At 40.7% G+C, this 16,613-nt stretch overlaps 2 protein-coding genes across 2 annotated transcripts; both read right to left on the bottom strand.

Moving 5' to 3' along the window:
* Positions 1-35: 35 nt before the first annotated feature.
* LOC131445361 (probable N-acetyltransferase CML1) lies at positions 36-2,619 on the bottom strand. Its single transcript, XM_058616404.1, has 2 exons — positions 2,491-2,619; positions 36-1,765 (listed from the first exon to the last, which is right to left on the bottom strand). The coding sequence occupies exon 2, from the start codon at positions 1,754-1,756 to the stop codon at positions 1,082-1,084; it is 675 nt and encodes a 224-aa protein (XP_058472387.1). The 5' UTR covers positions 1,757-1,765; positions 2,491-2,619; the 3' UTR covers positions 36-1,081.
* Positions 2,620-3,081: 462 nt separating this feature from the next.
* On the bottom strand, positions 3,082-14,833 carry slc39a8 (solute carrier family 39 member 8). Its single transcript, XM_058616403.1, has 8 exons — positions 14,382-14,833; positions 13,850-14,012; positions 9,555-9,724; positions 9,359-9,481; positions 8,796-8,915; positions 5,099-5,306; positions 4,675-4,859; positions 3,082-4,158 (listed from the first exon to the last, which is right to left on the bottom strand). The coding sequence occupies exons 1-8, from the start codon at positions 14,640-14,642 to the stop codon at positions 4,012-4,014; spliced, it is 1,377 nt and encodes a 458-aa protein (XP_058472386.1). The 5' UTR covers positions 14,643-14,833; the 3' UTR covers positions 3,082-4,011.
* Positions 14,834-16,613: the final 1,780 nt, after the last annotated feature.

The following is a 16,613-nucleotide window of genomic DNA, read 5'->3' as shown; positions in this document are numbered from 1 at the left end:
TGTGGATAAATAAAAAACACCGGTGAAGATTTGGGTGGCATTGTAGAAGAAAAGGTGAAGTACAAGGGTTTTTTTATGTCGCCAATACAGGAGCAGATTATAATCCAACATCAGACCAACGACTTCATCTCTAAAGTGCATCATCTTCATGTTCACAACAGAATGTCATTGTACAGGCCACAGATGAATCACTTTTTGTTTTTGGTGGGTCTGTCTGTCTGTCTGTCTGTCTGTGTGTGTGTGTGTGCTTCAGCACTTGCCAACATATGAAGTCTGCCATCTCTGACTGCCTTGTGATCAAATTTACTTTAACGTAAGAGCAAAACACGACGACCATTTAGTAAAATGTTAAACGTGTGTCACTGAAAGGTTTTAGGGATGCACAGTATGAAACATCTGTAACATGGAGCCATCTAATGTGTTCAAAGCACATGTTCCACTGCCTCAGTGAACACCATTATTTCAGTAATTCATTTAAAGCAATAATAACCTGATTAAATCTATACCTGCGCGAGTCTGAACTATCTTAAGAATGTGTTTCCCCTTTAATCTCCACCATTAGACATCCTTTTTAAGTTTGTAAACCCCACACTCTCCTGCACCAAACCCCATGGAGAAAATCAGCATTTATAGCTTGCAGGGACAGAGGAGCTGCTGCTCCACGGCTGCCTTATTTGATGCGTTTGTGTCACTAAGATAAAAACAAATGAACACATTTAAAGTTAATGATGGAGGCAGCAGTAGATGATTGTATGTATGGGCTTTGGTGTAAGAGAGTGAGCAGTTTACAGAGTGACACAAACGTCAGTTTCCAGTCAGAAAGACTTTTTCCTTGTGCCATCGGTGGCAGCTGTGTTTTTAGCGACTGTTTCAGTGCCTCATACAACCACAGTGAACTTAACCTTCAATAACTGGTGATGGGCATAGCAGACTATTTTAAAAACCTTTTACAACATTCTTATGAAACAATAAGTGATTGATTCTGCCCTGAGTGGTTGGTTGTGTCGTGTCAGCAGGAAAATCACTAGAAAAAAAACTAGAACATTAATGTCACAGTTCCCCTGAATTCTTGATGCCAGATTCAGTTTCTTTGACCTTCTCTCTGTAAATCCAGTCTGTACTCAAACAAAGTGAAGTTCATGATTTTGGCTACAAGCTCAGGCACAACAAACTCTCTCAGCTTCTCAAAGCCCATGTTCTCATAGAGCTTCTGAGCATCTGTCTGCACCACAGAGGTGTACAGGATGACTGCGGGACATCCCCTCTCACAGGAGAAGTCCACTACTGTCCGACACAGAGCCTTAGCAATGCCCATCCTGCGGTGACTGCGGCAAACAGACATGCGTTTCAGCTCCAAGCATCCAGGCACCGTCTCAGCAGGGAGGCACGCCACTGTGCCGACCACCCGGCCGTCACTTTCAGCCACCCAAAAACACGAGTCCTTCTGCTTCAGGTAGGTCTCGCCGATGTTCTTGAGGTCAATCCTGAGGCAGGTGTCGATGTATTTGTTAAACATGTAGACGACTGCCTGTCGCACTGCGGCCAGCAACAGAGTGACAGCCAGGATGGGCAGCAGGAAGGACTTTGAGCTGGTCAAGAGAGCACAGAACACGCACATGAGCACCATCTGCGTCGGTGGCTGTTTCAGGACAAGCATGAAGGATGAAGGCACATGCTCGCTCATCCCCAAGGTGAAGGTCTCCTTCACTGCCTCCTCGTCTTCATCACGATATTTCCGGATGTGAAAATCAGCCATGGCTCAACTCTGCATGAAAATATAAGAAGAGACAAAGTGCAACAAATGAATATTTATCTTATTTAGATTAATGTCTCTACATTAAAAGTGGAAAGAAATCCATTTCCTTTTAACACACACACACACACACACACACATATATATATGTATATATATATACATATATATATATGTATACTCTCTCATTCCCTTGTTACTATGACGAGTCATTGTCATTAATATTAAAATGTTAAAAACATTCAAGTGTAGGATTATTAATCATGCTGTAGGGGGAGCTAAAGCTCTTGTCCTGATATTGTCATATTTGTTTTGTGCGATGTGTTTAAATGATTTAAATTCTGTACAGAACACTTCTAATAAACAGTGGTTATTCAGAACTAAAACAACAACGTCAAACTACAACAATAACGTCAAACTATCCCCTCTCTTATCAGTCAATGAACGAGACAGTTTTAACGATGATAACATTATATCACATTATAAATCAAATTCAGATATTAAACAAATGTCTATATTGTCCATAAAGGACCAGACTGTCTCCTCTGAGGACCAGACTGTCTCCTCTGAGGACCAGACTGTCTCCTTGTTCGTCTTCTATGAACAAATGTAAACGGATGACTGATTAGCTAATAGCAAGTAGCACTGGTGTTAGCATAATAAAGCTGCGGATTTGAGGACACATTTGCTTTGAGGAGTGAAAAACATAGTTATACTTCTTAGATAAAATGGTTTACCTGTTTTGTCTGAACGCTAACAGCGCTGTGTAGATGTGCTGTGGGCACAGAAGTGAGTGAAATCACAAAGCCCGTTTGTGTTTGTCTGCGTTAGCCCGAGGCTAGGCTGCTGATACATGCTGCGTTCAGGGGAGGTGGGGAAAATAAAACTCACTTCATACAGGGATTTACTTACTTTAAAAAAAACAAAACAAAAAAACTTCCCAAAAGATCCACAATGTATCTGATTTATATTTATATATTTAATATAGTTATTAATAAATACATGGATGTATTTGAGGTAAACGCTTAGAAGACGTAGGTCAAGTTTTTTTGTTACGCACTTTACGATGTGACGTGAACGCCCCTGTATTGTGTGTATAACGTTGCTTTTTATTATTATTGTTATTAGTTTATGTATGTTACGTTTAAAATCATTTATATCAAATACATCCTGCGCAAGTATTCATACTTTGTATATTTCTCAGTTTCACATTTGAATTGTCTATGTGGTTTATTCCCTTTGCAAGAATGTCTTTTATTTATCCCTTTTCCTCCTTTTAGTTTGTTTATTCTGCACAATTCAAAAGAAATTCTTCACATTTAGAAACATCAAGTAGAATTTTGGTTTATTTACAGTATAACCTGAAAGTGAGTGATTTACAGGCGACAAAACACAAAAGAGTAAAACTTTAAAATGCATATAATGAAGGTGCGTGTAAAACACACTGCAACGATTCATTGTTTACTAATCGATTACCAAGTTACCTGCTAACCAAGTTAATATTCATGAATGAGTTTCTATGACACTACATTGTATATCTTTGGTTTGTGGACAAAAAGTGATTTGAGGTCATTATTTGTGAGGTTTTATGGAAGAAACGACCGATTGATTAACTGAGAAAATAATGTAGAGATTGCTCGGTTGTAAAAAATCATTATTGTAATAAAAATGATTGCATTTTAATCATCGTGGTTGTTTTACTGTAGACATGTCAGGTTATCTCAATGCCAGATGATGTCGTTAAACATTTACCATAAGAACAAAGTCTAAAGACACTTTTAAGTCCTATTTATCATCACTGGTGAGATTGATAGATTTAAACAGACTTTATGTCTTTTAAACGTTTTGTTTTCACAGAAACACGGGAGTTTTTTCATGTGTGACCCTGAGGTCAAACTCTGCTGCCATAACAGCTTTAAACAAAGACAGTGTTGTCACAACATGTTTAGTTTACAAAACAGCACCATATTTCACAATATATCAAGCCTGACACTAATAATTTATTCAAACAAATTTGTGTAGATTTCATACCTGAAATGATTCTAAAGATTTTCCCATTTGTTATGAAGTAAACATTCTACTCAAATGATGAATGAAAACATTGCATCTCCTTAAAATATTCTTTCTTACTTTGTTTTTGTATAAAAAAAAATCACATTACATTCATTTATGTTGCCCGGCCTAGTGAGCACAATCAGCAGCTCAGCACTTTTGTGAATTTCCAGTTTGTGTCTCCTCCTCCTGTGTGTGTGTGTGTCTCAGCCCAGATGGATTTGTCCAGCAAACATGGTGATGAGCAGGATGATGGTGAAGCCCGACAGCAGACCAGCGTTCTGGATCAGGAAGAAGACGATCTTTGTGGAGGTTTTCTTCTGTTCCCGTGCGATGTTGTCCATCTCTGGAAACTACACACACACACACACACACACACACACACACACAGACGCAGTGTTATATATGAGTTTTCTATAATGAATAATTAATAATCAATAATATAAAAATGTTTTAGCAATGAATCACAGGACATATAAGAATAATATATGTAATATTTGAGTTTGTTTTACTAATCCATTCTGTGTTCCTTTGTGTTTAATATTCCATAAATAAAAACTTTAAAAAAAAAAGGAAAATCAAAGGGAAGATTTGATTGTGCATCACTGGTGAATTTCTGTCATTTGGAAAATCGTGAAATTGTTTATATTTCAAACAAACAAAACATCAGGATTGATAGAGGTTTCAGTGAATCAATAAGTGAATGTGTGTTTCCCCCTGGGGGAGGAATAAAGTTTAATTCAATAAATAATACAGAATGTGGCCCTCTGGTGGTCATTAATGGTACTGCGGGTTATCCTGTGATGAGAATGCAATGATTGATGTCATGTGACTCACCATGTCCACCTGTGATGGATCATGTGACTCACCATGTCTGCCAGTCCAATATACAGGAACATTCCTCCAGCGATGGCAAAGATTACGTTGGGGGCAAAATTGCTGCCCAGGAGAATTCCAAACACAAGGCCCACGTAACACGACACCGCCGACAGCAGGTTGAAGAAAATGGCCTGAGGGACGCTCATACCAGAGTTCAGGAGGATCACAAAGTCACCTGCAGCCGCACGCACACACACACACACACACACAGATCTCTTTAAGATCTCTGCTTTAAGGTATAGACTTGATTGATTGACACATTGTCAGTAGAGGGAAATAAATAATTAAGGCCTTCATTGTAAAAATAGCACACACTTCATTTGTTTAACAGACATGAAGATGCAGGTTTGACTGAAGAGTGTGAGGTTGTGAAGAGGTCACATGATGGTCACATGATGCATTTTCACCACTCACCCAACTCATGAGGAAACTCCTCACACACGATGGCAGTGGACGTGCTGAATCCCGTCATTACAGAGACGGTGAAGGACGCTCCGATGGCCAGGCCGTCAATGAAGTTATGCACGGCGTCGCTTAGCGTGATCATCCACGCAACCGTCTTTATGCTGGACACGCTCTTCCCACGCAGCCACTGACACATCACAGCAGACGAGGGCTCCTCCTGAGGACAGAGGAGACGACAGAGGAGACAAGATTAAAGACAAAACATCACAGCAGACGAAGGCTTGTCCTGAGGACAGAGGAGAAGACAGAAGAGACGACAGAGGAGACAAGATTAAAGACCAAACATCGCAGCAGACGAGGGCTCGTCCTGAGGACATAGGAGAAGACAGAAGAGACGACAGAGGAGACAAGATTAAAGACCAAACATCACAGCAGACGAAGGCTTGTCCTGAGGACAGAGGAGAAGACAGAAGAGACGACAGAGGAGACAAGATTAAAGACCAAACATCGCAGCAGACGAGGGCTCGTCCTGAGGACATAGGAGAAGACAGAGGAGACAAGATTAAAGACAAAACATCACAGCAGACGAAGGCTTGTCCTGAGGACAGAGGAGACGACAGAGGAGACAAGATTAAAGACAAAACATCACAGCAGACGAAGGCTTGTCCTGAGGACAGAGGAGAAGACAGAAGAGACGACAGAGGAGACAAGATTAAAGACCAAACATCGCAGCAGACGAGGGCTCGTCCTGAGGACATAGGAGAAGACAGAAGAGACGACAGAGGAGACAAGATTAAAGACCAAACATCACAGCAGATGAAGGCTTGTCCTGAGGACAGAGGAGAAGACAGAAGAGACGACAGAGGAGACAAGATTAAAGACCAAACATCGCAGCAGACGAGGGCTCGTCCTGAGGACATAGGAGAAGACAGAGGAGACAAGATTAAAGACAAAACATCACAGCAGACGAAGGCTTGTCCTTCGTCTGCTGTGATGAAAGGGAAAGGGCTCTCCCACCACAGACCTAACCATCACCCTCGACAACTCTGTGGTAGCTCCGTCTCATACCGCAAGGAACCTGGGTGTGACACTTGATGACCATCTCTCCCTCACTGCCAACATTGCTGCAACAGCTCGATCTTGCAGATACATGTTGCACAACATCAGAAGGATACGGCCTCTTCTAACCCAGAAGGCGGCACAGGTTCTGGTCCAGGCTCTTGTCATCTCACGCTTGGATTACTGCAACTCCCTCCTGGCTGGTCTCCCTGCGTGTGCCATACGACCCCTGCAACTCATCCAGAATGCAGCAGCTCGACTGGTCTTCAACTTACCAAAATTCTCCCACACTACACCTCTCCTCCGCTCCCTTCACTGGCTTCCTGTAGCTGCTCGCATCCGCTTCAAGACTCTAGTGCTTGCGTTCCATGCTACAAACGGATCCAGTCCAGCCTACATCCAGGACATGATCAAAACCTACACCCCAGCCCGCCCACTTCGCTCTGCATCGACAAACCGGCTCGCTGCCCCCTCACTGAGAGGATCGCAGAGGCATTTACAGAACTCGAGACTGTTCACTGTCCTCGCTCCCAAATGGTGGAACGAGCTCCCCATCGACATCCGGACAGCGGAAAGCCTCCACATCTTCCGCCGCCGACTAAAAACACATTTCTTCCGACTCTACCTCGACTAAGACGATAATGACGACGACAAAAAAAAAAAATAAATAAAAAATAAAAGTACTAGCACTTCATAGTTTGATTTACTTGAAGCTCTTACTTACTTCTAGCTCTTATTTGTACCCAAATGTTTAAATGCACTTATTGTAAGTCGCTTTGGATAAAAGCGTCTGCTAAATGACATGTAATGTAATGTAATGAGACGACAGAGGAGACAAGATTAAAGACAAAACATCACAGCAGACGAGTGCTTGTCCTGAGGACATAGGAGGCAACAGAGGAGACGACAGAGGAGACAAGATTAAAGACCAAACATCGCAGCAGACGAGGGCTCGTCCTGAGGACATAGGAGAAGACAGAAGAGACGACAGAGGAGACAAGATTAAAGACCAAACATCACAGCAGACGAGTGCTTGTCCTGAGGACATAGGAGGCAACAGAGGAGACAAGAGAGGAGACGAGATTAAAGACCAAACATCACAGCAGACGAGGGCTTGTCCTGAGAACAGAGGAGGCGACAGAGGAGACAAGAGAGGAGACGAGATTAAAGACCAAACATCACAGCAGACGAGGGCTCGTCCTGAGAACAGAGGAGGCGACAGAGGAGACAAGAGAGGAAACGACAGAGGAGACGAGATTAAAGACCAAACATCACAGTAGACGAGGGCTCGTCCTGAGGACAGAGGAGGCAACAGAGGAGACAAGAGAGGAGACGAGATTAAAGACCAAACATCACAGCAGACGAGGGCTCGTCCTGAGGACAGAGGAGGCAACAGAGGAGACAAGAGAGGAGACAAGATTAAAGACCAAACATCACAGCAGACGAGTGCTTGTCCTGAGGACAGAGGAGGCGACAGAGGAGACAAGATTAAAGACCAAACATCACAGCAGACGAGGGCTCGTCCTGAGGACAGAGGAGGCGACAGAGGAGACAAGAGAGGAGACGACAGAGGAGACGAGATTAAAGACCAAACATCACAGCAGACGAGGGCTCGTCCTGAGGACAGAGGAGGCAACAGAGGAGACAAGAGAGGAGACGAGATTAAAGACCAAACATCACAGCAGACGAGGGCTTGTCCTGAGGACAGGGGAGACAACAGAGGACATGAACGTAGAGTTTAGTGAACAACAGTCAACACACATAATGACACACACAGCATGTGTGTTTAGTGAGCAGTAAAGATAACACACACTGCTGCAGTATCTCTGTGGTCATCAGCTCACTCTCCCACACCAAAGTCCATAGAGAAAATCAAGGTTTTTATCTCTGCTGCCATGTTTGATGTGTTTGTGTCACTGAGGAAAATCAGAACAAACTAACGTCACAAAATGACACATTTGAACACGTTGTGCTGTAAAATTGCTCATTTCTCAGTTTGACACGTCAAACCCAGAGAAAAGCAGCTTGTGATTAGCTGATATGAGGTTTTATTAGCGGAGCCTTTTGTTCAGTGGCTAAATTGTAGAATAGTGTCCATGTTTTCAGAGAAACTCGGCTGTTCCTCAGTAAACAGGTTACTGACCAACCCTGTTGGCAAAGTGTCATTCACAGATCTGACTCACTAAAATAATCCAGCAAATGTAAAAGTCATTTTCCTGCAACGTAAATGTTTTAATTACAAATATAAAGGAACAAGTGTTGTTGATGTGAAACCAGAGAAGAAGCAGACTGAGTGTGATTCAGCCTGCAGCGACAAAATGTTCTTTCTTTCAGTCAAACAAGGCGTCCTTGTGCTCGACTTAGACAATGTCCTCCTTTACCAGAGGAGGACGGATCTGAAGACAGATCCCGTACATGTTCATCCACTCTAGTCAGACCACGGCTTTCACCATTAAATATTAACAGAAGCTCTAATCACTGTGTTGCTTCACGCCCGGTGACTCACAGAGGTTCACTCACAGCTTATCTGTTCATGATGAAGCTACTTAGTTCAAAGATCAGTGAGTACAACAATAACATCAACAACAACAACAACAACATGGTGCCAGTGAAGTGAGGTGTGACATCATCAGTGTGTTTCCTGTACCTGAGGAGATGCCATGTTGGTATGTTCCAGACTGCTGACGGTGCTGATGCTGCTCACAATGACTGAGTCCTTCTTCTCCACCACGTCTCCATTCTCCTGAGAGAAGTGACTGTGGCCGTGCTACACACAACAACACGACAACACACATCACAACACGACAACACAACAAACACAGCACAACAACACACAATATAAATCAAACTGTCATTTCATTTGAACAATGAATAAAGAAAAGTAGAACACAATAAAAAATGGACTGAGATTTAGACGTTTGAAGAGTAACTTGTTCAGTAAAAATAGTCACTAGTTTTTCTTGATAAGAGTTTGTCATCTTTATAAACACAGTTTACAAAAATTCAAATGAAAAAAGTGATTTTTTTTGTGTGAACGTTTATTAATTCTTTTTTTTAATATTTATTTCAAAGTTTCAAAAATGAGGTCAAGGTGAAAAATACCTGACAGTAGCAACTTTGTCCCTGGCATAAAACAAATAATGTCCTAAAGAGAAGCAGAGCCAATAAACCAGGGCAGGTCATTGATAGATTTGATAAAAGTGACGTTACCTCATGGTCCATGCGCAGACTGATTTTCAGAATCTTTTCCACAACAAACAGGATGTAAAACCCCCCGAAGATTCCAACTGCGTTGGACACATAGTTATCGGACTTGGGGTCAAAACCCAGAGCCTGTGGATTAACAAAAGAAAGTTATTTCCACTCTTTTATGGTAAAACATTCTTTTAAAACCTCTTCTCTGCACCTCTGGAATGAGCTGAAGCACAGCGTTGGAGAAGAGCGTCCCGATGGCCAGGCCGATGAAGTAGGTCAGGATTTTAGGGAAATAAGATTTCCTGGTGAAGGGAATGAGGAACAGGCCGAGCAGAGCCGCGAGGTTGATGACAGTCACCGCCAGAAAACCATAACCCCACACTGTTACCAAAGAAAAGAAAATATTTACACTGTTACCAAACAAAAGAAAATACTTTACACTGTTACCAAACAAGAGAAAAGACTTTACACTGTTACCAAAGAAGAGAAAAGACTTTACACTGTTACCAAAGAAGAGAAAAGACTTTACACTGTTACCAAACAAGAGAAAAGACTTTACACTGTTACCAAACAAGAGAAAAGACTTTACACTGTTACCAAACAAGAGAAAAGACTTTACACTGTTACCAAAGAAAAGAAAAGACTTTACACTGTTACCAAACAAGAGAAAAGACTTTACACTGTTACCAAAGAAGAGAAAATACTTTACACTGTTACCAAACAAGAGAAAAGACTTTACACTGTTACCAAAGAAGAGAAAAGACTTTACACTGTTACCAAACAAGAGAAAAGACTTTACACTGTTACCAAACAAGAGAAAATACTTTACACTGTTACCAAACAAGAGAAAATACTTTACACTGTTACCAAACAAGAGAAAAGACTTTACACTGTTACCAAAGAAGAGAAAATACTTTACACTGTTACCAAACAAGAGAAAATACTTTACACTGTTACCAAACAAGACAAAATACTTTACACTGTTACCAAACAAGAGAAAATACTTTACACTGTTACCAAACAAGAGAAAATACTTTACACTGTTACCAAACAAGAGAAAAGACTTTACACTGTTACCAAACAAGAGAAAATACTTTACACTGTTACCAAAGAAAAGAAAATACTTTACACTGTTACCAAACAAGAGAAAATACTTTACACTGTTACCAAACAAGAGAAAATACTTTACACTGTTACCAAAGAAGAGAAAATACTTTACCCTGTTACCAAAGAAAAGAAAAGACTTTACACTGTTACCAAAGAAGAGAAAAGACTTTACACTGTTACCAAACAAAAGAAAATACTTTACACTGTTACCAAACAAGAGAAAATACTTTACACTGTTACCAAAGAAGAGAAAATACTTTACCCTGTTACCAAAGAAAAGAAAAGACTTTACACTGTTACCAAAGAAGAGAAAATACTTTACACTGTTACCAAACAAGAGAAAATACTTTACACTGTTACCAAAGAAGAGAAAAGACTTTACACTGTTACCAAACAAGAGAAAAGACTTTACACTGTTACCAAACAAGAGAAAATACTTTACACTGTTACCAAAGAAGAGAAAAGACTTTACACTGTTACCAAACAAAAGAAAATACTTTACACTGTTACCAAACAAGAGAAAATACTTTACACTGTTACCAAAGAAGAGAAAATACTTTACCCTGTTACCAAAGAAAAGAAAAGACTTAACACTGTTACCAAAGAAGAGAAAAGACTTTACACTGTTACCAAACAAGAGAAAATACTTTACACTGTTACCAAAGAAGAGAAAAGACTTTACACTGTTACCAAACAAGAGAAAAGACTTTACACTGTTACCAAACAAGAGAAAATACTTTACACTGTTACCAAACAAAAGAAAATACTTTACACTGTTACCAAAGAAGAGACTTTACACTGTTACCAAAGAAAAGACTTTACACTGTTACCAAAGAAAAGACTTTACACTGTTACCAAAGAAAATACTTTACACTGTTACCAAAGAAGAGGAAAGACTTTACACTGTTACCAAAGAAGAGAAAAGACTTTACACTGTTACCAAAGAAGAGAAAATACTTTACACTGTTACCAAAGAAAATAAAAGACTTTACACTGTTACCAAAGAAGAGAAAATACTTTACACTGTTACCAAAGAAAATAAAAGACTTTACACTGTTACCAAGGAAGAGAAAAGACTTTACACTGTTACCAAAGAAAAGAAAAGACTTTACACTGTTACCAAATAAAAGAAAAGACTTTACACTGTTACCAAAGAAAAGACATTACACTGTTACCAAAGAAGAGAAAAGACTTTACACTGTTACCAAAGAAAAGAAAAGACTTTACACTGTTACCAAATAAAAGAAAAGACTTTACACTGTTACCAAGGAAGAGAAAAGACTTTACACTGTTACCAAAGAAAAGAAAAGACTTTACACTGTTACCAAAGAAAATAAAAGACTTTACACTGTTACCAAGGAAGAGAAAAGACTTTACACTGTTACCAAAGAAAAGAAAAGACTTTACACTGTTACCAAATAAAAGAAAAGACTTTACACTGTTACCAAAGAAAAGACATTACACTGTTACCAAAGAAGAGGAAAGACTTTACACTGTTACCAAAGAAGAGGAAAGACTTTACACTGTTACCAAAGAAAAGACATTACACTGTTACCAAAGAAGAGAAAAGACTTTACACTGTTACCAAAGAAAAGACATTACACTGTTACCAAAGAAGAGGAAAGACTTTATGCTCTTATTTTTCTTGTGTCTCTTTCTCTGTGGACTTTGGTTTGGGAGAGTGAGCTCTTCACAAAGACTTTGTTGCATTTCCTGTTAGCAGAGTCATGATGAATATAAATAGAAGAGTTTTAATGTGAATACATTTTTATATTTCTTAAATCTTTTGTGTAACGGCAGTAACCAAACACATGTGGAGCTCAAATACACAACACTATTTATTTGCACAGTTCTTGTGTCCACACGTCCAGTGGAGGAAACAGCATGAGCCACGAATATGAGAGTGAACAACAGTCACACTGGGCTGTAACTGTGTCAACAGAGTTGGACCTGGGACAGGAGGACAGTGTCTCTGTGGTCCATGAAGGACAGTGTCTCTGTGATCCATGAAGGACACTGTCTCTGGTGTCCATGAAGGACACTGTCTCTGTGTCTCTGTGGTCCATGAAGGATAGTGTCTCTGTGGTCCACTTCACATCTGAATGAAATGGAACTTCAGCTAATCAGTGTCCACAATCTTCCACGTCCTCCTGGTTTTTAGGTTCCAAAAAACACAGAAATAATGTCTTCCAAGACCTCCCCTACACTAGATGGCGACATGCTCCCACTTCAGCTTCTTAATATTTGGCTTCTACCAGCAGGAAGTGACATATGAGACCAAAACAACATCAAAACTTCTTCATTCTTTACTCTGACAGAGCATAAATTCAGTCTCTCTCTCAGTCCAAGAGTAGACTTTAAAAAGTATTATCTTAAGAAAGTATTATTTTAAGAGTAGATTTTAAAAAGTATTATTTTAAGAAAGTATTATTTTTAAGAGTAGATTTTAAAAAGTATTATTTTAAGAAAGTATTATTTTAAGAGTAGATTTTAAAAAGTATTATTTTAAGAGTAGACTTTAGAAAAGTATTATTTTAAGAAAGTGTTATTTTAAGAGTAGACTTTAAAAAGTATTATTTTAAGAAAGTATTATTTTAAGAGTAGACTTTAAAAAGTGGGTCACACGGTGGTGTAGTGGTTAGCACTCTCGCCTTGCAGCAAGTTCGGTTGGAACAAGGGCCTTTCTGCATGGAGTTTGCATGTTCTCCCTGTGTGTGCGTGGGTTCTCTCCGGGTTCTCCGGCTTCCTCCCACAGTCCAAAAACATGCAATGTGGGGATTAGGTATATTGGACACTCCAAATTGACCATAGGAGTGAATGGTTGTTTGTCTCTATGTGTGGGTGTGGCCCTGCGATGGACTGGCGAACTGTCCAGGGTGTGACCCCGCCTATCGCCCGATGTAGCTGAGATTGGCACAGCACCCCCCGCGACCCTCTGGTGGAGGATAAAGCGGTAGATGATGACTGACTGACTTTAAAAAGTATTATTTTAAGAGTAGACTTTAAAAAGTATTATTTTAAGAGTAACTGCTGCTGTTACTGCTGCTGCTACACTCTAATGAATGAATGAAGATTAATGAAGTACATCTACTCTGTTCTATATTTAATTGATGCTAATAAATAAATCCATGGTAAACCTTTAAGATGAGTCTTACATTGACAGGAGAAAAGAGGTTTGACCACGCATTCATGTCTGTGGATGAGTGAAGTAAAGTAAACTAAGTAAAGTAAAGTAAAAGTAAACTAAAGTAAAAGTAAACTAAGTAAAGAAAGTCAAGTAAAGAAAGTAAAGTAAAGTAAGTAAAGACAGGATTCAACGAAATAAAACCTCCATGAACTCTGATTTAGTAGAGCAGACAGTGTGTGTGTGTGTGTGTGTGTGTGTGTGAAGCAACTCACCAGAGTAGTCGAGTGTGGAGGGGGGGGTGGGGTGGACGTAGGGGCAGGAGGGCAGCAGCACCTGGGTCAACACTGCAGGACAGATCGTGTCCAGATGTCCCACAGTCAGCTGACTGTCATTAGAAAGTCCAAAGTGAGACAAGATCTGTGCAGCAGAGAGACACTGAAGAGCAAGCAGAGATTATTAGAATATTAATATTCAAAGGAATTAAAAAGATCAGAGCACAAATAACAACAAACTAAAGTAAAAAGATCAATCACCACCTTTAAGTCAAACCTAACTTAAACCAGAGAATTCATTCATTTAACATCATGTTATTTATGAGCATTAGTACATTCATTTGGAAATTGAAAAAACTGTAAAAACTAAATTAGGATTGAAATAAAAAGCATTGAAAAATAGTGAGAAGTATTAACAACTAACACAGTGTGTATTGTTATTACTGTACTTTCTTAGGTCATATGAGAATGAATCAAAACCAAGGAGCTCTTTAAAGACACGTAATGATCTGTGACCATGTAAAGAGTTCACCTGTTGGTCTGACAGCGGGTTTCCTTCAAACACGGACTTGGATCTTCTCTCTGAAATCAGCTGCAGTAGATTCTCCAGATCCTTCGTGGAGATGGAAGAGTTTTCTCCGTAAAAAGTCAAAATGTTCTCCAGGAACAGATGAGCGTCTGTGCCGTGGAGCAGCGCGGGGGAGACCGCCTGGATCCACGCGACGACGACAACAACAACAACAACAACAACAAGAGGAGGAGAAAAAGGACGAAAGCATCTGGAGGGAAACATTTCTGACTTCTCTCAACTGTCACTTTGTTTCCTCTCGTGGATCAAACCGCGTGTTCCTCTGAAGACGTTTCACACGAGAACTCCCACTGCAGCATCAGCTCCATGGCGCACAGGGGCGCGTGGCGCGGACTTTTGTGCTCGTGTTTTCAAACTTTTCCTTCCTGTTGCTCTGTGTGTGTGTGTGTGTGTGTGTGTGTGTGTGTGGACCAGGTTCAAAGATCACTCTGCACACTCATGGAGAGGAAAACTGTAGGTGACCGAACTACCGCGTGCACTCACTGTTCAAAGCTTTGTAAGTGTCATCATACACACACACACACACACACACTCACTCATTGACATAATGCATTCCATAGCTCCTTAACCTTAACCCTGAACCCTAACCTAAACCTAATTAGAACCCTAATCTTAAAACCAGGTCTTAAAGGGAGCAATTAAATCTATTCATTAAAAAAACTCTTCATAAATTGATATTATGTGGTGAACCAAATGAAATCCATCAGAGGTGCATGTGCACAACACAACAGTCTGATTAATGCAAGTGTCTTCAGACAGAGACACACACACACGGACAGAGACAGACAGACAGACACACACACGGACAGAGACAGACAGACAGACACACACAGAGACAGACAGACAGACACACACACACACACAGAGAGACAGACAGACACACACACACAGACAGAGACACACAGACAGAGAGACAGACAGACAGACACACACGGACAGAGACAGACAGACACACGGACAGAGACAGACAGACACACACAGAGACAGACAGACAGACAGACACACACACACACAGAGACAGACAGACAGACACACACACGGACAGAGACAGACAGACACACGGACAGAGACAGACAGACACACACAGAGACAGACAGACAGACAGACACACACACAGAGAGACAGACAGACACACTCACACACAGACAGAGACAGACACAGACAGAAGTTTAAATGTGAATTACAAAGTAAAACATCATCACTTTTATGACACATTTTAATATATCGATAGAAGAAAAAAAATATGTTGACTGAATTTTGTAAATGAATAATTGTTTTTCTCTTCACGTCTGAGGCCATCTACAGTATCGTCACGGTCCACCAGTGGGCCTCAGCCCACACTTTTGGAAACATCGAGATAATGGTTCCTAAGCAGGGGTCTCACACTCACATGACCCTCCTCTGGTCAGGAGGTGCAAGTGAAAAAAGTGGGAAGAAAAGTCATGTGACGTCATCAGACTGCTGGCCTCTGATTAGTCCAGTGGGGATTTTGGTGTGTAAATTGTTGTGGGGCCATGCAGGAAAGTCTTATAATGCAACCTAGAAATAGCACATATTACTCTCACACCCTCACAACAAACACACAGTAGCAAGAGAGCGAGAGAGAGGACCACAGCACCTTTGACACAACATTGCAGCTGAATAATGCCATCACACAAACAATGCCAATCTGATGACATGTATCGTCATGTCAATCAGCACCACCTAATGGCATTGTTCAAAATCTCACAATATCAAATCCTCAAGATCGAAACAACAACGTGACAACAATAACAACAATGCACAACAACACACACCCCATATGCAAAGCCACCACACACACACACACACACACACAGACGCACACGTATCGCCAGTTACACATTACAAAAATTCCACTATAATTCAAACAACATGTAAACTACATGAACAATGACAAGTTAGAATAAAAATAAATGAGACTGACGCTCACTTCGCTCTGCGCTCCTTCATGTGCACAAACCAGTGACCGCCCTTGCTTCAAATCAACCAATGAGAAGCACTCTGGGTCCCTGAACTTCTGACCCCACTGCTGAAACTGAAGCGTGCGCTGCACACGCACACGTGTGCACGTGTACACGTGTTTGTGTCGCAGAGAAAACCACATCACCACCTGCTGTGATGACTCCGCCCACACAGAGGAGGAGCTATAGTAAC

The sequence above is a fragment of the Solea solea genome, chromosome 18, assembly GCF_958295425.1.
Source record: "Solea solea chromosome 18, fSolSol10.1, whole genome shotgun sequence".
In the NCBI taxonomy this organism is placed as follows: domain Eukaryota; kingdom Metazoa; phylum Chordata; class Actinopteri; order Pleuronectiformes; family Soleidae; genus Solea; species Solea solea.
The sequence above is the reverse complement of the archived record's forward strand: the minus strand, read 5'-3'. Positions and strand labels throughout refer to the sequence as shown.